Below are 21,662 nucleotides of genomic sequence, written 5' to 3'. Positions count from 1 at the left end.
TGTGCCATGTGCTCTGGGACAACCCCTGTTTTTACAGAGAGGTGGGACCAGCCGGCCCAACCCGGCCGTTTCTGTGGTTCCGTGATTCCCCAGGACACGCACCGAGTCCCTTGCTGCACTTTCCAACCACGTTATCCCCAGGCGTGGGTGACCGAGAGCATCCCTACCCCTCGGCTCCGGGCTGATGCCGGCCGGGGCTCGGGGGCTCCACCGGCGCGTCCGTTCCCGTACTCCCCGAGCCGGCAGCGGTTCCCCCGGCCCCAACGCGGCCTCTCCGAGCCGGGCGGCGGGTCCGGGCTGTCGGGAAGGGGCCGGAGCGCTTTAAACCCCCCGGTTCCCTCCCTCAAGCCCGGCCCAGCCGGGCGTTGCATCAGGCCCGTGCGCGCCGCCGGCCGCCCCGCGGGGGCGCGCCCCGCGCCGCCCCTCCCCTCGCCGGCGGCGCGCACGGGCGGGCGGTGCGCGCCCCCGCGGCAGTCGCGTGGTCCCCGCGCGGCTCCATATTGCGGCGGCACCGGGGTCGGGGGGTTCCCGGCGGGGCTCGGGGGCGCGCAGATGGCGACGCAGGTGGAGGCGCTGCTGCCCGGCACGGCCCCGCTGCTGCCCGCCGAGGAGCGCGCCCTGGTGCTGAAGCCGCCGCAGGACGGCGGCCGGGAGAAGGGCGAGCCGCCCATGGGCCCCGACGGCGGGCCGGCGGCGCCGAGGCCGCCCAGCGCCAAGCAGCAGAAGGAGGAGAGCAACAACCAGGAGAAGGAGAGCCTGCTGAGGGCCGGCGGCGAGGCGGAGGACGGCGGCGAGGCGGGCGGCGCGGGGCGCCGGGAGTTCATCGAGGCCCCGCCGCCCAAGGTGAACCCCTGGACGAAGAACGCGCCGGCCGTGAACGGGCAGTCGCCTCCCGGTGGGTGCTCGGGGGTCGCCGGGAGCGGGGCGGGGGGGCCCGGCCGCGCCGCCGACCGCGCCCCGGGCGGCCGCGCCATGCGGCACACGCGGCGTGGGGCCGCGCCCGCGGCCTGCGGGGCCCGGCGGGGCGGGGGGGCGGCGGCGCGGCCGCGGCCACGAGGCGGGGGGAGCAGCGCGGCCCGGCCATGCGGCGGCGGGCGGAGGGGCCGGCGGCCCGGCGGCGGCGGTGGTGGTGGCGGGCGGGCCCGGCGGCGGACACGCGGCCCCCCCTCCCCTCCCGCTCCCGGCATTCCGCCGCAGCAGCGCCGGCAACGTGGTCGGTTCCCGGCGTGCGGCTCCCCCGGGAGCGCGGCCCCGCCGCCCCCGCGGGGGCCTGGCCCGGGCCGCGGCCTGCGCTGCCCACGTGTGCGCGGCCGCGGCTCCCCGCGCAGGCCGCGCCGCCTTTCTCTGCCGACTCATGGCGGCGGGGCCGCGGCGAGCGCCGCTCTGCCCGGCGCGGGCGCTGCCCCGGGCTGCGGGCGCGGCGCAGAACGGGGGTCCCCGAAAAGGGAAGCGGAGGGGCTGCGCTGTCCAAATCGCGCTTGGAACCCGCTGCTGTCGTCAGCAAAGGCTGAAGCTGCAGAACACCATTTCCTCGCCTGTCGGGATGGGTGTTGCGCTCCTCTCGTACCTGCTTCAAGTGAATCGGGAGTAGGGGAAAACCGCAGAAGTTTTCACTAAGCGTCTTGTTTGGGAAAGACTTAATCTTTTTCTACCTGTCTCTGTTAGCTCTGAAATCACGCTGCCATATGTGCCGTCAGATTCCCAATTACTGTACATGCCAGTGTTTTGTAAGAACTGTTACTACCTAGCATGGTGATTCATCCGAGTTATTGATCTTTGGGAGATGGACAGCTCTGCAATTTCTACCTGGAAAGCTGTCATCTTAATTGGAAGTTAAGAGGACAAGTTAATCGTGCCAGGTAGAAGTCTGTGTTTGGATTGTTTGGTTTGTCGTTGTAGTCATGGACATAAGCAAAGCTTAAGGAAATCCAGGGTAGCGTTGGTGTTTGCATTCACCTCGTGCGTTATGACACAAAACTGGTCACATCGCTCCTTTGTGTGAAGGTTACACTCTATTGTGATGACTTCTGAGATAACGATCCCGAGAAATAAACCAAAAAAACGCAAAACTGCAAGGTTGAGTGTTCCTGTTTGAGTCTCCTGTGTAAAGAGTGCCCAGATTCATTACCAGCCTCATCCGTTGCAAACGTGTGTGATTTGTCAGAGTCAGCAGCAACGATGCAGCTGCCCAACACAAGCAGGGGGCCTTTGCAACTCCTGGGATGATTATTTGAGGGAGAGAGTGAGGCTGTGTCATTAGCGTGTCCACGCAGTTGTAGGGTAAGGGAGTAATGCGGCAGCGCTCAAAATTGTCCTTGGGCCCAGCACAGTTGTCTCTGTATTCCCAGAGGTGTTTAAAAATTGAATTTGTTAGTGGTGTGTTCTGGGACGCTTGGTGGCAGCAACTGGTTCCAGCAGTGCCCCCAGTGCTGCTGCCTGCTTCTCCTCTCTTGGGCCATTGTTTCTTTTGCTGCGTGTTCATTAGCAGAAGAGAAAACGTGTAAAATAAACACTGCTGGTGAGCTCCCACGAGAGGCAGGCTGGCAGCTGACCTTGCCTGGCAGCCCTGCACCCAGGTGCCTTCTTGTAGAGTTTGCAGGCTCATACTGTGTCTTCATTCCATTGGGTGGAGGATTTGTTTTGGCAGACACTTGACAAAAAAGATCTGGAGCGTGAATTTGTGTGAAAGAATCGGTTGGTAAGGTGAGTTGCCCTGTTGTGATGTTGTAGTGACCTCCAGGAGGATGACCCAAGGAAAGCCACTCTTTTTCTATGCTTGAAGTGAATTGAGAGCTTCTGAACTCTGGAAAGTCACTACTGTAAGTCTTTGGGTTTTTAGCAGAGCTTAACAAGGCCTTTGCTCATAATCCAGCAGTGTTCCCAGTGCAATGCTTGTGTGCTGGAGATACTAAATGTTTGCAGCCCTGATCCACCAGAGGTAGTGAGGAGACCAGAGAGCGTAGTGAAGACAGGCCTGTAAAGATAAAGGGATCCTTCTGTGACTTGTTTTACAGGCTTTGAAAGCCCTAATTTTTTTATAATGATTATATTAATTATAGACCCACAGAGCAGATTTAATGGACAAGACCTTCTCCTTAGGTGTCCCTGCATTCTGCAATGGCCTGCGTTGGCATTGGTGCTTGAAAAATAAAAGCATTGAGCTCAGGGAAAACAGCTGCCTGCAAGATCTTGGTGGGTTTCTGCTGTCCATGTTGGACTATGGATAGGGAAGAGCTTAACACCACCTCCAGGTGGTCGAAATACCAGCTTGTTTTGAACTGTTTGACTCGCCACTGCTGGGCTAGTTGAGTGCATTTGGGGCCTGACACAGGGACTGAAGAACAGGATCGTTTTCTCATGGATTAGGATTTACCTTTAGAAGTTTGTGCCATGCCTACCTGCTGCAGTATTTTTATGCTCAAAGTTGGCAGTGAAGGCTGTAATATAATGGGATGTTCGAGCAAACATTTCTGCTTTTTCAGGAAGGAGGACTCTTGAAGTGAAGCCTCTTCTTGCTTCTTAACCTCCCAAAAGCACAACGGCTTTGGCAGTAAGTGGGGCAACCATTAGGTCGAGTTAGATGTCAGTGATACTGCTGAGGTTCTTCTGGAGCGGCACACCAGAAAATTTTCATGGTTTCTTGACAAGATGCACATTACCTTTTAATTCCTGTGTGTTCCTGTCAGGGGAGAAGGGGGATCCTTTGAGTCCTGAGTACACATGGTCCTGTCCTGTGTGGCAAGGGCTTGTACTTGACACTGCTGACTGCTTGTGAGGGACACTGCAGAACTGTAATGATGCCTCGTTTTTACTCTCTAATGATCTAGTAGCAAGGTCTGTGTGACCATGCCCTCATTATTACATGTTCTCTTCTTATCATGTAAATAAATGCAGCCAGCAGCCTGACTGACACATGATGGTAGTGTATGTGTGTCTGTAGTAGTGAAGGAAACGTTTTCTGGCAAAACCAGCTTTGCACTACTGGCTATAAACCAAATTCAAAGTGTTTTCTTCAGTTCTTCTGTAGATGAGAAGTGTGGCTTGCAGTTAAAACAGCTCGACCTTCTGGAACATGTTGTACTCCTCCGCTGTGCCCTGCACCAGGGCTGATGCTGATGCAAGCATTGGTGTGGACAGGTGTTAACAGCACCCCGTTTTGAAAACCTGCTGGATGCATTTCAAGAAATGTTGCATCAAGGCACTTGGCACTTCTTTATTTTTAAAGCCATTTACATCTTGGAAGTAAGAACATGCAGGTTTTAATGACTGGCACTGCAATTGCTGAGCTTTGCCTGGGCTAACTTTTAAAATTCTCCTTGTAAGTTCTTGGCCAGGGGAAGAGGTGTATTTCCTAGTGGAGATGCAGGAGGTGCTTTGATTTCTTGAGTAGAGTTTCCTGCATGCTGTTTGGCAAACGTGCTGGGTGGATAAGCAGTACTTTCAAGAAGGCACACCTTAGTTGCTAGCAGCAAGCACCAGGGGTGAGCTATTGTTGAGAGTGCATGTTGCTTTATGCCTGAGCAGAGTCTGACTTGGCTACCGGTACTTACGAGAAGGCAAGGGAAGGAAGATTCATTAGCATCTCACCCCTTGCTGACTAACTCCCCATAGGGCTTTCCTTGAAATCAGCCTTCAGTACAGGAGATAAGATGGATGGGAAGCTTGCTTTACCATTGGCATTTCTTCGTATTCAGAGTAGACACACACATCTGCTTGCTCAGGTATCTAGCTTGGTAGTCCTGCACACACCTATTTCCAAAGTGTTGGGCAATTCTCACTCTGTCGTGGCATGTAGTTGTGGAGCTCTTCTGGCTGTTGCAGCAGAGCTGCTATCGCAGCAGGAGGTCTCCCTTCCACCACCCCAAGTTTTCTCTCCAAACTCCTGTTTTTGTTCAATCCCACAACTCAACGTTTGAGTAACTCTTCCCATCTTATTGGGGAGGATGAAGGCAACTGGAACTTGTTGCTCCAAAAAAAACCGTGAGGCTTAGTGTTTTCCCTCCCCCACATACCTTTGCCCTTCAGCTTTGTGCTGGACCTTTGCCCTGTTCTGCACTGTTTGTTTCGGGCAGAGAAGGCTGGGGAATGCAGCACAGCTCCTGGGAGCTGACTCACTGGCCCTGCTTGCTGGGCTTCAGCGCCTGCTTCTGCTGCGACCTCCAGTTCCAGATTGCCAGGTCCAAGGCGTGGCTGAAGGATTCTCTCCAGCCATCTCCTTACCCTCACAGCTCTTCTTTTAAACTTTCATATTGCTCATTGTGCCATGGAGATTTCCACCACGACTGGGGCAGCAGAGGGACTTCATTCCAATGTGAAGACAAATTGAATCCAGAAAGCAGGACTGGAAATGGGGGCACTGGGGTGCAATGCTCTGCTCTCCCTTCCAAATTATGACACTGGATCTTTTTACTGTGCTTGAACAGTGTGAAATTATCTTCAGGACAATGCCAATTGCAGACTTGGATAGAATTAGGTTGCTCTTTACATACTTGAGACTATAATGAATCTCCAACACCATCTCTGTGGTTGTGATTGTTTGGCAAAATAAGGAATGGGCATTTTAGTAGGAAGCTGTTCTTGCTGTTGAGATCAGACTGAACATTTTAACCCTCACAGTTATTACAGGTGCTCTTTCCCTAGGTCCAGTTGGGTCAGAGGAGCTTTGTTCATTCCCAACCGCAATACACATTTACCTTATGGTATTTAATATGTTACTTATCCTTTGGTCATCTTAGCATTATTGAAGCCTTTGCTAACTTCCTACCAAGGGCCTGAGTCTCCACACTGCTGGCTCTGACAAATCCCTGGCTTGCTGTGTACACAGGGAGCTTGGGGAAAGAGGTGATGCAACCTTGGTGATACCGGCTGAGCTCTCCCATGGTAATAGTGCTGTCTAGGTGGAGCTTTTCATGGCCAAGAAGTTGTCTCCTGGGGTTGGCTAAAGCTCTGGGTGGATCTCTGGATCCACTCTGTGGTCTCTGGCATGGCCAGCTCTGCATTTCTTCCTTTCCTCACTTGAAATTGGTCTTTGGTTCCACTCATTCTGCAGGTCCAGGTCCTTGTAAGTGAGATCTGAATGGAGCTGGGAGACTTATCTCCTTGCATTGAAATAACTGGTTAATCTGAATATCTTGTATCAGATGATGCAGCTGCACAACTTGAGGTCAGAGGAAAGGGAAAATAAGGCTTTCAAAGAAGCTGGTGCAGTCCTGGGAGAACTTAGCTATTTGCGTATTTAGGTAATGCTAATGGGTGACCAGAACAAATGGCAACTTAATTTGGCCTTGAATGAATAAATTACCAGACTTCTGTGTGGGGAAAATTTTGGGTTGGGGTCGGGTTGGATTGCTTGGCAAACAGAGTAGTGGGTGTGCACATGAATGTTGCACAGCTATGGAACAAAAACTGGCACGAGGCATTTGGTGGAAATAGGTTTGCTGATAGCAATTCTAATGCTGTGCAAGATAAACTTTTGTTTTTGGGAAAGGTTGTGGAAACTGTGGTCAAGTATCAACATGTTTCTAAAGGGAGGCTCATCCTGTAATTGGAGGTTCCCAGAAGATCCTCTTAATTGAACTTTCCTCTATCAGAGCACACATTTAAGTTTGTGTGGGGGGGGTGGATTGCCTTTCCCGAGCAAACTGGTGTGTGATGTGTTGTGGCTCTGCTGGGTTCAGTGTTGCACAGGCTGATGGTGCTGGTTGAGCTGCTGGAGCCATCCTTAGCGGGTCATTCTGCCCAGTGTTGATCTGACACTCGCTGTGGGTATTGCCAGGATCAAGAGCTCTTCCTGCAGCATTAAAGCCACATGTGCTGGGGGGTGTTCTGCTGAGACATGCAAGGAGAAGGGAGGAAAGGCTGGGAACTGGCTGATCTAATACCTGCTTTATCAGTGAGTTACCTTCACTGTCCTTCTGGAGCAAAGCTGACTTGGACCAGAAGCTTCCCTTGACACTTCCAGGGCTGTGTTTCAGGGCTGTAGGGGAACATGCAGCAGGGTTCAGTGCTCTGCATGGTTGTGATTTTATTTTTATGTTGTGGGTTTGAGTCCTTTGTTCCTTTGTGTGGTGACAAACCATAAAGTTTGGTAGAGTTCTCTGCTGCAGACTGATGGTGTGTTGGAAATGACCATGGTGGCCCTGGCTGGGTTGGGTGCTCTGTCACAGCAAGCCAGGTGGAAACCTTAATTTCCTTAAGAAGTGGTCAAAGAGAGTGGTTGTTGGTGTGATGCCACTCAATCCAATTGTGGTGACATTCAGAGGTGACACAAATGCCCTTTGCTCTTTTGATCTAGAAAATGTTTCTCTGGTTCCTCCAGAGTACGTGTGACACTCACAGCGTGCTGGCAGGCACAGCGTGCCCTGACCTGTGCTCCTGGGGAGCACATTTGCTTCCTGCTGGACACCCCTTGAAGTGGCTGGGAACAGGTCTGCAACCTGCTGCTCTAGCAGGTGCTGCTCTCCACTCCCAACTTGCTCCCCAGAGCAGCCCTGGCCGCTGATGGGGCCCAGGAGAGGCATCCCTGCCCCACGAGGAAGATGTTGGAGGAGAAGCATCTCTGGTGCTCCTCAGTGTCACTCGTTTGATCTCTGTCAGCTCTGCTGTGATCCCTTGGTGACCGTGGCAGCCGGGAGAAATGGGGGCTCAGCTGGGGCAGGCTTGTGAACCTCACACGTCCTTGACACACGAGGCAGAGTTAAAGCAGGACTGAGAAGCTGGACGGGGCGGAAATGTGCTGTGTGTCCTTCCTGCTGGGGGAGGACCTGTGTGAGCCCGAGCTGGGTCCGGCAGGTGGGACACGGCGGCTGCCCCGCTCTCCCTGGCACGGGGGTGGGGGCACAGCTCGGAGCCTGTCTGGGCACAGCGCTCAGCACGTTTTGCCAGCTGAGTTTTTCCAGCTGAGCGGCGGCGTGTGCAGCTCCTGCAGAGTGACTCTGCAGTCTGCAGGGCACGGCTGCGCCGGGGGGATTCTTACTGCTTCTCCTTTCCTGCCAGTCATCTGACTTCTTTAACTCGCCTGCAGTGTGAATGCATGGAGAGAACAGGGGTTTTCAGGGCTGCATAAGGTAGTTTTTAAGGAGTGTGAAAAAAACTGAGAGAAGAGGTGAGTTTTTTTTTCCTGGCTGAATATGTGGGGAAACAAGTATGAAATTGGAAAAACCACAAAAATGAGGAAAGGGTAGAGTTTTGTTGATGGGAAAGTAAGAGAAAAGGTGTGTGGGGAGATTGGTGTTTTACCTGCCTGGTAACTTAGAGGTGGGTATGCTACTAAATACTGAGCACTGTCTTTAAAGTAGATACATATTCAGTGATACATATTCAGCCTTCACACTAAATCACACAGCCTTTATTTTGTTTTTCTTTATGACTGTGCTTTTGAAAGCTTCTGGTCAGTGATGTAAATGAGTGATTATTTTACCAAGTCTTAGCTACCAAACTGTCTGGTTTGCACATTTGCAGATGATGAAGCTAGTGACAGAATAAAATAGTGAGAACTCGCAGCTAATAAAAAACACTCAAATGTTTGATAAGCCAGCTTTCACTTAAACTACAGGAAATTAATTTCTTTGGATTCTCCAAGGTCACATCTTCCTTTTTTTTTATTATTTTATCTTGCTAAAGAAGCACTGAGTTTATTCCTGCAGGACCCTTAGGATTCTCTGCAATTTTTATGCCTTTGCTGTAACTGGAAAGGTTACACTTGCAAGTAGTAAAAAGTCTGTGTCAGCTCTCCTGACCTCACAGAACGAGCCTACTGAAAATAAAGACAACCACAATAACAAAAAGCAATTCTCTTGGCCTCATTCAGCACAAAAAGAGACACCTAAAGGAGTGACTGAAGCACTTTACCATAGCTCTGTTACCTCCAGGTGGGCTGAGGTTGGCAGGTCAGCTGCAAGGCTGTGTGAAGGGGAAAAGTAGAGGGGAAAAACAGAATGAAGAATTAAGTGTAAGGAGAGACACCAGTATGTGTGATGCTGAGAAATGATGTGTCTGTAGTACCAGGAAATGTGGAGAAGCGCATCCCAAAAATGTGATCAGGTTTTTTCTGTGACTGAAACAGAAGAGTGATGGGATTTGTGTGCAAGGTTCCACCCAGCAATAGAGAAGAGCGAATCACGGAGGTGTCTCCACCATGTGCTCAGGTGACAAAGCATGAGATTTCACTGTAATCATATTGAATTTCACTTCCCAACTCCCAGCTCATCCTTGAGAGCTCAGGGGAATACCAGCTATGATCTCCATGCATCTTCTGAGTGCTCAGAAATCCTCTGCCACTTCAGAGGGTCTTTCACTAAGCTGAACAAAAAGGGGACTTTTCTTTTGGTTTCCCAGTCTCTACAAGCTCACTGTTGCTGGCTTTTTGGGGGTTTTTGTGTTTTGGTTTTTTGTTTTTTGTTTTTTTTTTTTTAACTGTGGAATGATGAATGTGACATTTGCATATATGCAGGGAGGAATTTGCTGTAAATGCCACCATGGTTTTAAATTTTAAAATTAAACATAAGGACAATTGTGGAGATGATTTGGAGGAGACATGGCAGATTGCAGTAGGATAACCCTCTTAGCTTCAATTGGAGGTGAAATCTGAGTTGATGTAATTGTCAGCAGTGAGTGGAACCAAGCAAGCATGGAGTTTGGAGGGTGATTGGAATGGCTGTGCTTGATTAAAACCAAGGAGATAGCCTGGGCCAGAGGGAGGGAACACCTCAGACTGTGTCTGATGATTTGTAATTCAGTTAAGAGATTTAATTATGTCGTCTTCGCTGTGCAGCCTTGCGTATCCTACAGCCCTCTGCCTGCAGCCCAAAGGTAGAGAGAGCCTTGCAGTTTTCAGTTTCTGGGGTTTTCATAGGGATTTATGGCATCCTTGCCTGATGTTGTTGGGCTTTGCCATGATACTGGTCCGTTTGAGGTTTGAGGGGGTGGACTGGGATCCTCTTTCATGGAGTTGCTGGATTTCTGGGTACATTAATGGATTCTCCCTTGTATGGAGATGGATCTGTCCTGCCCACTACTTGCTAAGCTGTCCTTGGGCAATGCTTCTCTGGAGTTTGGGTCTGTCCTTGATGTGCAAGCAGAAAAGTGTGTTGCAGCTCTGAGTGTGACAGCCCTGTCAGAGGGAAACACCATCCTGTATCAGTTTCCACAGTGTGGGATCCAGCTGGCTTCTCGGCCACCCCAAAATGACTCCTGTATTTAAACAAGAGTCTTTGAGACATGTATTTTACTTGATTGTGCCAGAAATTTTAGTGTCTGTTCAATATCCAGTGGCTTAAAGAGCAGTTTGGTGAGGGTGACTGTGATCATTTGGACCAGAATCATGTAGGGTTGCTTTCCTGGAAGGTCTAAGGCCTCAAGTGGTATCACTCCAGGCTTCCTGGTGATTAAAGAATGTGATGCTGAGAGCTGGGTCACCCACCAGCTGCTCCATGGGAAGAGTAATCAAGCATCTTTAAAGTTGCCTTGGACTTTCTCTGATGCCCCTTGTTGAATTAATGATTGGGAATGTTGAGACTCATGCTCTGGAGCAGCGGTGCTTTGCTGCTTCTGCACTTTGGAGATGAGGGGAAGGGGTTAACAGGAGAGAACACCCAGTGTTTGTTCCCTCCAGTGCAGGCACTGATAAGTGGATGGGAGAAACAGCAGCCTGTGACCTTCCAGTTATTCCTTGTGTGCCTGTGCATATGTGAGTGTTGAATTTGCAGGACTGTTTTTGGAGAGCTCTCATTCTTCTGGTCAGGTTCCCAAGAACCCCATTGGCATCTTTGGTGCTTGGAGAAGAGCCCTGGACCTTCTTCCATCCATGTGGATCTCTGAAAGGTGTTTTTGCCAGGTGCAGTGTTGGTCCTGCTGGTGACTGTGTGTTCAGCTGGTGTTGCAGCCCTGCTGGGTCTGCACTGCTCCCTTCGGGCTGGAGGACACTAAGCATCACCACTGAGGTACTCATTTAGTATGTGGCGTTAGTTAGGGACTTATCCCAGATAACACTTTGATTTTGGAATAGGTGATTTTTTTCCCTAGGGTTGTTCCTCTTGAAACTCTGTGATTAAGCACATGAAGATAGCAGGGGCACCACAGCTAAACTGCACCGAATGCACAGCTGTTTATACACTGAAAACCTATTTTGAGCATTTGTTTCTATGTGGGAAATTGATGTTAGAGCTCACACTGGCTGCAGCTCTTGAGCCCAGTGTAGGTGATAGGGGTGCCTAAGAATGAATCTAACCTTTTTTTCTGGGCAGGGAACAGAAAACCCCTTAGCAGATACTGGTAGTCTGGATACCCTTGCAGAGGATTTGGGATAAACTCTTCAGTATCTTTTTTTTGTTTCTCTTACACAGTTCTTAGTGCTGTCTTGGGACCTAGCCAGCATCATGTTAGGATTGACCCATCCGTCTCATGCTTCAGCTTCTGTTTGAGGGGGTAAATATCTTACAGTAAGTTGAGAGGCATGGGAGGTGTTAGCATGGACCTGGCAGCTGGAAAAAGCTGGAATGATCTGGGTGACTGAGAAGTGGACCCTCCCCAATCCTGCTCAGCAGGTAACAAAGGAGGGGAACAGGAAGCAAACAAGATCTTGGGAGGGATAAAATTGGCCATGCTAATCTTTGGGTTTAGGGTTTCTTGCTTTGCTGCTTTTCCCTAGCAGACCTCACCCCCTTTTCTGCGGGGTGTTGCTTTGAAGAGGCCTGTAACTGTCTCAGGAACCTGTGCAGGCACTGCGTGGCCTCCGAGGGAGAGCCAGGTGACAGAGATTTGAACTGAAATGTTGCATAGGGCCAGAGAAGAGATTTGAGCAGCTCTGGTCTCTTTTCAGTATATGCTGGACTATGTAATTTGGACCTTTTTCGTGCCTGGATCGTCCCTGCTGGGCTGCAGGTCAGGTTAGGAGGAGAGATGCCAATCGATCCTGCCATCCAGCAGCACTTCCCTCCCCAGTCCCTCTCCTGGGCAGGCAGTGCAGCCCTGCAGCTTTCGAGCCATTGTGATCGAGTTCTGGTCACGTCCCTGCTTCGAGTCCCCCGGTGACCTTGGAGAGGTCATTTTTTTTTTTGCTGACATCCAAGTCTTTTGTCTGCAAAACGTGGAGGATGATTTGGTTACAACTTCACGGGTCAAAAGCCAGAACAAATCGGCTGGTGTCTTCCTGTGGCGGTGTGGATGAGCCCCATGTCCCACTGGGCTCTGCCGAGAGCTGGCTGTCATCGCTGTGCTGGTACCTGCGCGTGCACAGCCCTCACCCAGCGCACGCTGGTCAGTGTGCTTTGGTGTCTGGCAGGTGCCATGGAGCACTCTGAGCTCGTTTTTCCCGTTGGGAGAGCAGAAGGGTAATGGTGGGAGGTGGGGGGCCAGCAGGGAGCTGGTTCCTGCTGGCACTGGGCCTGCGGCCGCGGCCCCTCGGCAGTTATGGCTGCAGGTTGCTGTAATAACGAGTCAGCGTTTCTCTTGCGTCAGGGATAATGAGCTGCTCCTCAGCCGCTGCCTCCCGGGCCCTGCAGGGAGGAAGCAGCGTCCGTACTGGAAAAGGGGGGCTGTGGACAGGCACTGGGGGGTGGAGGTCCCTTCCCGGCTGTGGCTCCTGAGCTGGGGAAGACAGGCTTCCTGTGGATTCAGCACTCTGAGCGTGGCTGGCAGAGGAGCGTGGTTGCCGCGTGTTTCCTCAGAGAGCAGCAGAGGGGAGATGGGGGCTCATAAATGGGGTGACTTTTTTGGACCTGTCCCAGATACCTGAATAGCAGAAGTAGCCAGATAGCCCCTGGGGAAAGGGGTATGTGTGTGGATGTATCAGCTTTTCTCTTTAAATGCCCCATTTTAGTATATAGTTTTCTCCTTTGTGTAAAAATACCATCAGGCAAAAATTGAAATTGAGATCCACCCCCAGCACCACCTAAAATAAGGACAACTGCCCTCAATTTAGTTATATCTCCTGGGCTGTGTTCAGCAGCTCTGGGTATTGGTGCTCAGAGCAAGCACCCCTGTACCACATCTGCACCTTCACTTGATGGTCCTGAAAGGGATGCTCTGTGCCTGTCCCAACATCCTGCCAGCTGCCATACACACCCCTGACCGCCTCCTCGTCACTCCATCCTCCACCCTGCTTTGCTGATAATAGGAAGATCCACAGAATGTGTTTTTCTGTTGAGATGATGTAGGCTGCATGGATTCTGTACAGGGCTGAGGAGAGTGGTCAGGCTTGGGGAGTACCTGGTGCTGCAGTGAAGAGATCACTGGTTCCCGTGGTGACTGCAGGTCCCTTTGTTCAGACACCACTTTTTTCTGATTTTGGGTGCATGCTGAGAAACAAAAGTGTCTTGTGTGCAGGAAGGAGGAGGAAGTGTGAGACTGTAGGGTCTGCTCCTTTGCATTGAGATACTGTTGTTTCTTGTTCCTTCCCACTGGGCTGCCTGGGGGGCAGGCTGGGCATGGCTGGGAGGATGTTTGCAGGCAGGACTGCCTGGGTCCCATGTAGGGATTGCCTGCTGCTGAGCTGGTGGCTGACAGGATGGTGGAGAGCTGCTGTGAAGCATTGTCCTGCAGCATCTGGCCAGTGTCGGGGATACCTGACATCAGAGTGCCTTGGGAGGTAGCAGGTGTGTGTGGAGAGGAATTGGTGGGGCTGGTTTGCTGGCTTCACCTGTCTATGTTGGGACTTGGAGCAAAAAAACCTGTCCCTGTGCCTACGTTCTTTGTGTTTGAGTTTTAGCCTTGGGAGGGCTGGGAAGGGAACAGACCTGGACAGGCAGCCTCAGTCCTGCAGTGTAGGAGATGGGCTCCTCGGAGAGCAGCCATGGGGGTTTACCTGCTGGCCACATACCTTTCTGACTGCTTCCCTACCATGGCTTTCTTGGGAAAAGAAAGCTCTGCCTGATTTAGACTTCTCTTGGGCACCTGAGGTGCTGCCCTTAATTGGCAGGCTAATTTCTAATTTAGTCACTTGTGCTTGCAGGGGAGAAAGGTGTCCCAAAGGGTCGTTGTGCCTGCTGGTCCCTGACCAGCCCTGCCTCAGATGTGTCCTCCCAGCAGCCCCATTTTTCAAAGCGAGTCCTGCAGACTGCTCTGTGCTTGTTCTCAGCTCTGGGGAAAGCTGCCTGCAAGCTGAGTGTTCTCAGTGTGCTTTGGAGAGCTTGGAGTCAACTCTGTTACTCACAGGTGTGATGAGTCGGACAAGGGCAGTCTCTCCCAGACAAGGGGGCTGAGCACTGGATGTGTCTTTCCTTGACAGGAGTTGCCCTGGCAAGCCTCTTGAGGTGAATGTGAGCTGTCACACATGGTCCTTGCTTTCTACTGACCTCAGCCACTGAGTAGAGTCACTGCTTTTCCAGTAAATGTTGTGACAAAGCTGCTCTAGAGTCATGGCTGAGCTCAGGAGGAGCCAGGAGAACCTTGCTGTGCATCTAGAGCTGAGCAGGGCAGTGGGGAATACAGCAGTGAGCTGAGGGAATGTGAGTCTGGAGTTGTGGTGGTGACACGTCTGATAGGAGATGTTGCTGAGGGGCCACCTGCAGCTGTGCCTGATTTGGTGGCATTTGTGGTGTCTAGAGCCTGGACCTGGTGTGAATGGCTGGTTCTGCTGTGGTGTTTCTGATGAAGAGTTGGTGGGATGGCCTTGCAGGAATGCAGACTGGAGAACTGCACCCCTCAGGGTACAGCAAGGGGAGCGTTTGCCAAAGCCTGGCTTTGCTAAATTCCTGGCTGGCACAAAGGAATTTATTTTATCAACCATTGTGGTGCTGTTGTTTATTTTGGTTTTTGGTAGCATCTGGTACAGCTGATCCAAATAGGTGGGATACCAGTGATACCACCTTGTTCATTTGTAGAGAAGCCCAAGTAGGAAAATAAATTATATCTTGAGATCTTAAAAGGTATTTTCAAACCTTAACAATTTTATGATTCTGTGAAGTACAGGGTGTTTCAGCTTGCTGAAGTAGAAGCCTGAACTCCTCAGTGACCATACAGAAATACAAAATATTTAAATGCATTAGGGATGTGGGCTGGTGGAGGATTGCAGTAGAACATGCAGCTTGCAAAGGATTGAAATTGTTGCTTGGAGTCTGTTTTGGATGTGCTGGGCTGTCCTTGATATCATGCCTTCAAATGGTCACAGACCATAACTATGTAATAATGGTAGAGAGAGTCTTGATTTAACTTCTGGGTATTTTTGCTCCGCTTGGCTCTTCCCATTCCTATGTGGGATGAAAGCATCCCTGCCTGAGAATGCTTTGAACGTGGTGCAAGTAAAAGGAAGAGAAATATAAGTTATTTTGGCAGGGGAGTGTTTTTGCTGTTTCTGCATGAGCCGAGTCCAGGCCAGAGAGCATTGCCCTGCTTGAGGGGTAGTCCTTGCTGAAACTCTTGTGACTTTCCAGCTGATTGTGTGTTTTGGGTAGCTGATAAGCAGAAGTCAGGGGCCTGCCCCTGTCCCAGGAGGACCTTGCCTTGCTGGCAGCCTTCCTTCCCCCTCCTCTTCCAGGATCCTTGAAGAAAACATAATGTATTGCTCTCTCAAAAGTAATTTTCATATCTTCCGGAGAAGCCTTATCAACGGGGGTTTCCACACACACTGTCCTGTGTGCTCCTTAAATTAGGTCTGGTCCTTCCAACTACTTAAATAAACATCTCAGAAATACATAAGGCCCTCCAAGAGAAGGCCCTCCTGTACCTCCAACTGGAAAGAGCCTGGGGGACTGGGGAGGTTACATAATCTGTTTTGGGGTCTGAACCCTCCAGACTCAGTCTGTCCTGTGCAGTGGCCTGTGCCTGCTGATTCCTGAGCTGGGAAAGGGAAGGGGTTCTCCTGGTGTGATGGGTGATGTGCCAGGGCCCTGGGTGTCCATTTGGTGATGGGGGTGTGTGTCTGGTGTAGCTGCTGTGTTAGAGCCAGGCACAGCTGCTGATGTCCCCCATGGCTGCAAAACCAAGGACAATGAGAAGAATGTTCACTTGGCTTTTGCCTTGGCTTCCACCTGTGCTCCCTGTTAGATGTTCTCTGTAGATTTCCATCTGATGTTGCTGCTCAGGAGGAGTGTGTGCTGCCACCAAAGTAGCTCATTGTGTGGGTCTTTGTACATCTCAACAACCTTTTTTTTTGCTCACTGCTGTCTGCTAGAAACCAATCCAGAAGGTTATTTATGAGAGCAGCACATTCGGGTAAACAGACTCCTTCAAAATCTTTCTCACAACAAGTGGTTGAATTGAGGTGGGTTCCAAGCTGGATTGATGTTTAACTTGAGATTCTAAGAAAATACTTCCTCTGTTTAGCTAAAGCAAACAAATTGAGAGAAAAGACCTTTTAAATATGATTTGCACTCCAGCTGCAACCAATACTGATTTTTTTTTTTTTTTTTCTTTTACAGATATATTTCCAACTGATGGCCAGTCTGGTATGTATTTAAAAAAAAAATGGAGCTCTTCAAACTTCCTTCTCCCTTTCCTTCTCTGCATTTCTCTTACTTCAGAGTCAGAGCTAACTAGATGTACAAGACTGGTACATGCAATGTACAGTCTGGAATATGCAATGGACATTAATGTAAAAAAAACCAAAACCGAACCACAAACAAAACCCCGAAAAAACCCCACCCGAAAACCAAAGCAAAAGAACTTCCTAAACAAACCTCTACTATTTGGTCATTCCTGTATAGCAGTGACATCTTTTATGCTTTCATGTAGTGATGACTAAACAGCTGGAAGGTTCTTTGCTCCCATCCATTGTAGCATAGCAAATTTGGATGTCCAGGGTGAAGGAGTTTGGGAGCTTGTAGGTCTTGCTCATCACACATAATTGAAAACACTGATGTGTCAAGATGCAAATATAACTCAGATTGTTGTTGTTTATATGTTACCTGTATACAGATGGATGTGTCTGTGAACCTGAGGATATATATTTGAATTTGCAGTATTTTGGGAAGACACAGACCTCCCCCATGGCTTGTAGTCTGTGTGTTGCTGTTGAGTACTGCTGTTAAGGACAACCAAATTGCTCACTGTGTTGCCATCAGTGCAAAGAAAAAACTTCCTGGCCCCAGTGGTGTGTGCAGCCTTGCTGGGATAGCGAGGTTGCTCTGGATGGAGGTTTCAAATCAGGAAGTAATGTAGTTTTCAGAAGCAAATATGCATAATCTCAATTCCTGCCTTTCCCAAATTGCCAGAAGCTCTTCATCCAGGCTGATGTTGTGGAAGTGCCAAGACTGAAGGAAATGTTTGTGTTTTAAGCAGTGATCAGTCAGTGAGAGCCTGATGTTTCAAAGCTGTATTGCCATGTGGGGATGTGCCATAGCAAAGGCACTGGGAATGGAAGTCAGTGCCTGACTGAGGCTTGTGTCACCCCAGGCACGTCACCGTGTCCAACTCTGATGTCCATCTTTGGTTTTGCATGGGATCCCATTTCACCAGTTCATGGATGGTGTGAGGATAAATCACTGTTGATGGTGGAGGCATTGGAAGTATGGAAATCAGCTCTGGTGTCTTAAAGTTGATTTCAGGGAAAATAACTCGCTGGTTTAGAGTGGTCTGGTGTAACATGTCTGGTGCAACATTGAAGTAATTCAGGCTGCTGAACTGAACAGAGGGATGGAAGTTGTGGATGCATTTCCAGAGCTCTAGCCAGCTACCAAAGCCGTGGTGTAGAACTAGATGCACTGGATTAAGGCTTTGATTCCCTATTTGTAAGTCCCTCATGATTTTCTTGCTATCTTAACATGTAAGAGTGAAATACTAGGGTTTTGAAGAGCATTCCCATCTGTTGAGTTTGTAGGAGGCTTTTCTCCACCTTGCTGAAGATCTATCTTCTTTGGGTGTTGGGTTTTGTCTGCCTGTGCTGTGAACTCAGACACGTCCTTTGTTTGGCACTACTCCATCCTCTGTTCTCCAGCTGGTTGGGGACCTTGCACAGCTGCCTCCAGGGTGGGGCATGAGTGTGTGTCTGCAGCAGATGATAGCGCTTCAGAAAGTGTTTGTTATATGTCAGCAGTGTTGTAGAAAACATTACCTACAGAGCTTGGGGCTTTTCTTACGATTCTGTTATTTAGAAGATAAGTTAAAGCTGAAACAGGATTCCTCTAAATGGTAGCTGCACAGGACACTGCAGTCTTTCTCATACCTTTCTCCAGAAAAGCCTTAAAGTTGGTGCCATGCTTTTTCTTCCCATGCACTAAGCTTATCTGGAAGCCATGGTATCTCCAAACACAGTGAAGTGTGAAGGCAGCAGGCAAAGGCAGAGTGGCACTGCTCCTACCACCAGAGCTGTTCTGCGTTCCTGAGGCTTGGGTTTGACTCCCTCACCTCCTTTTCACTGCTGCGGTTATTGAATGAGTTAATTTACTCTGGTCACCAGAACTCCCACACATGTAATCAGGGGTCTGTTTTTTAAGCTGTCTTCTGAAGTCAGGTGTGTCTGCATGGCTGGTTTCCTCTCTAGATGAGAAGTCTGTTGGTCCTCTCTCAAGGAGATGGTTAGCAGAGTGATGGAAGATGCTGAGTTGCAGTATCAGGGTTGGGAATTGCATAGGTGAGGGGTGCCTGAGCCAAAATTCAGCCCTTTTGTAGGCACAGTAGCTATAGTGTGCCCCAGAGCATGTTCCTGCTTGTTAGCATAGGGATGCCTGTGGCAGCCTGCCCTCAGCCTGGATCCTCAGCTGGATCATCCCCATGTCACGTGGGAGCACCGTGGAGGTGGAGGCATGGCAGTGTTTGCATCCCAGTTACCTAACAGTGTTTGCAAATAAGGCAGTTGTTGAAGAGAGGCCTCACTTTCCTTCTGTCTGGCACAGCAGTGCCTCAGTCCCCTCCTCTCCCACATCCAGGATTTGGCAGCTGTAGGGTGCTTTTCAGAAGGAGCCATTGCAAACCATGTGATCTGGAGTTCAGGTGGAAAGCTGAGAGACTTCAACACCCCTGAGAGATGCAAAGTTGGGCTTGGTGAGCTGAGGGACACACTCTCACATTCCCACTGCTGCAGAGGAGGACTGGGAGGGCACATTTGCAGCTGGATGTCTGTGGAGGACTTTACTCTGAACACCAAACTCTTCTGCCAAGCAGCCGATGCTGCTCAGCTCCAAGGACTTGCTACTATGTGCAATTTTCTGCCTCCTCTGGAAGGGAATACTTCTGCCACTTCAAGTGGCTCTCCTGTTAGCTTAGTGTGCTGTGCCCTCCTGGCCTCCTACATGCTGCAGCCAGCCCTCCTCCTCTCCGTGGTGGAGGAAGCCAGCCTTTTTAGTCTCACCTCTCAAGGAGCTGCCTCTGGATGGTTTAATTGCTTTTCTTTGAGCAGCTGTAACAGCCCTGTGCCCTTGTTGAATTCCAGAGACCAGAGCTGACTGCAGGGTGCAGTTGTGGATGCGCTGGTGTTCAACAGAGCAGCAAGTGATGCTCTGTCTTGGTTTCACACTCCTGATGACTTTTTTTCATCTGTTGCACCCTGACCTGATCATTTTGTACAACTGTCAGCAGTGTCTGAGATATCTTTCTTGAGTTCATAAATGCCTCTTTGAATTAAACACTGTGAAGTTTTCCATAAAGAGATGAGGGTGATACTACCACTGCAAGGAACTGGTTTTTAATCCTTTAGAAATAAAAGGAGGGGAGATGGATTTTTAAATTAGGAAACTGCTAGGTTGCACTCTTCTGTAATTGGTTATTCCTGACTCCTTTGGGAAGACTTAGTCTGATTAGGGTGTTGTATTCTTTTATGCTGTGTATTGACATGGGAGGCAGGCACCTGTAGCACAGGAATTAGCTTTATTAGAGAGAGTGGTTTATGCAGCAGGATTAATGTGATTGTGAACCCAGGAAGTTCAGACTTGCTATATCAGTTATTTAGAAAAACCTGGAATGTCTCTGCATCTTGCTTCATGTGGGAGGCATAAGTGAGGATGGTGCATCTTCTGCGTGTAAAAGGATGCCTTGAAATCAGCTCAGCTGAGGTGCAGTAATCCTGAAGTAGAACAAAAAGCTGCCCTTCTGCTTGCTCTCAAAGATCACAGGGATATTTGAGTGCCTTGTCATGATTTTAATGCTCTGGATTCACCAAGAGGAGGAAGCCCCAATACCTGTGCTCAGTTTAATCCAGGTTGTTATGAGACTGTAAGATTACTTCAACACATTTACAGAGACATCCTGCTTAGTGTAGCTATGACTTCCCTAAATTCCTGGGGAAGTTCGCTGCACCTGCTCCTACCACCAAATCACTATTACTTTCACCTGCCCCAGGAGATGGAGCTGGATTTCTATGCGGTGCTGGCTTTGTGTTCCTTGACCTCACAAGCTGAGCTGCTGTTCAGTCTCTTCTTGTTCTGTGCAGTCAAGGAGGCAGGTTTGCAGCTGTGCAGGCTGAGGGCGAGGTTAAGTGGTCACTTAGCAAGTGGCCACTTCTCAGGGGACACTCTGGTCCTGCAGGGATGCCTCTGCCAAAGTAGCCAGGAAGGTCAAGGAATCACAGCGGGAGGAACTCAGAATGATGCTGTTTGAATTACATCACAGTCTCCTTTCTGGAAACCCATTCTGTTCTTTGAGATGACAGGTTTTCCAGAGGCATATTTTGTGCAGAGTTCACACTTTTGCCTTGTACAACCCGTCTCCCCCTCCACTGGCACTGTAGGAGCTGCACAGTCTCCTCCTAGACAGTGTGAATGCTTGGAGCTGGAGGGTCTCTGCAGGCGCTTGGCTCTCAATTCCTGTCTTTTTGTTGTTAAATATTTACAGTGAGATGTACCAGATGCTTCCTAAGAAGGGTTTTGTCAGCTTCCAAGTCCCCAGATGCAGCTGCAGAAGAGGCTGACAGCCATGAAAGGGATGGTGTCAGCACGGGTTCGGCAGCGGTGCAGTGACCTCCTCTCGCTCGTGCCTCGGGCGCTGCGCTGGCTCGCCGGCCGCAGCAGGATCCAGGCAGAGAGCACCCTTCTGCTGATGTCAAGAGATTAATGATGTCTGTTCCTCAGGCTTTTTGTTTTTCTTCTGCTTTGAAGCTCTTTCACTGCAGACGGAGCAGGCGATGCTCTTGGATTTTGTTGTTGCATCTTTTTTCTAGGGCCATCTCTCTGCAGCAGTGGTGCTGCTTGGCTCTTGTTCCCTTCTCAGCACACCAGTGTCTGTCTTGGTCACCCAGCCCTGAGGAGTGAGGGGTAGACTGATCCAGAGGGTCAAACTCCTGTCACCAGCTCTGGGCATCACCAGCCCTGGGCATGGAGGAGCCAGCAGCTGGAGCGTTGCTGCAGAATGCTCTCCTATGCTTGGTCACACTGGTCAGGTTCCCTGTGTGCCTCCTGCTTTCAAGATAAGGTCCAGGACCTTGGGCTAGGCCCCTGTTTGTTGCTCTTGGTGCTTATCAGCTTCTGCTGCTGACAAGGTGACCTGCTGCAGAGCGCTGAGGATGGGGAGGGAGGGTCCCCCAGCTGGGGCTGTGTGCTGGCCTGGCCCCTCCACCCGGGATAGCCTGGACGTTCACACAGGGCCTGCTGCCGTGCCAGGTGTCCCTGTTTTGTGTATTGCAGCTCCTGCTGGATGAGATCTTCCAGGTGCCGTGGAGGTAGGATACTGGGATGTGGCAGGTTGGCCCCTCCGAGGGGGGGCCAGGGAGGAGCAGGCTCGCTAGGTCATCGTTTTTCCAACTAAATATAGTCGCCTGTGCTTTCATAAGGTCGGGATTTTTGCATCACGTGACTGTC

The 21,662-nt window shown here is 50.4% G+C and overlaps 1 protein-coding gene across 2 annotated transcripts in view; it reads left to right on the top strand.

Moving 5' to 3' along the window:
• Nucleotides 1-473: 473 nt before the first annotated feature.
• LARP1 (La ribonucleoprotein 1, translational regulator) overlaps nt 474-21,662 on the top strand; it is a 45,406-nt gene continuing 24,217 nt past the window's right edge. For both annotated transcript variants that reach the window (XM_021552108.3, XM_021552107.3), the window contains exons 1-2: nt 474-895; nt 16,356-16,382. In XM_021552108.3, the coding sequence (XP_021407783.1) occupies nt 553-895; nt 16,356-16,382 (370 nt within the window). In that variant the 5' untranslated portion in view covers nt 474-552. The remainder of the gene's footprint in view (nt 896-16,355; nt 16,383-21,662) is intronic.

Source organism: Lonchura striata, chromosome 15, assembly GCF_046129695.1.
Source record: "Lonchura striata isolate bLonStr1 chromosome 15, bLonStr1.mat, whole genome shotgun sequence".
NCBI classification, from domain to species: Eukaryota; Metazoa; Chordata; class Aves; order Passeriformes; family Estrildidae; genus Lonchura; species Lonchura striata.
This window is presented reverse-complemented; position numbering and strand designations above follow the sequence as displayed.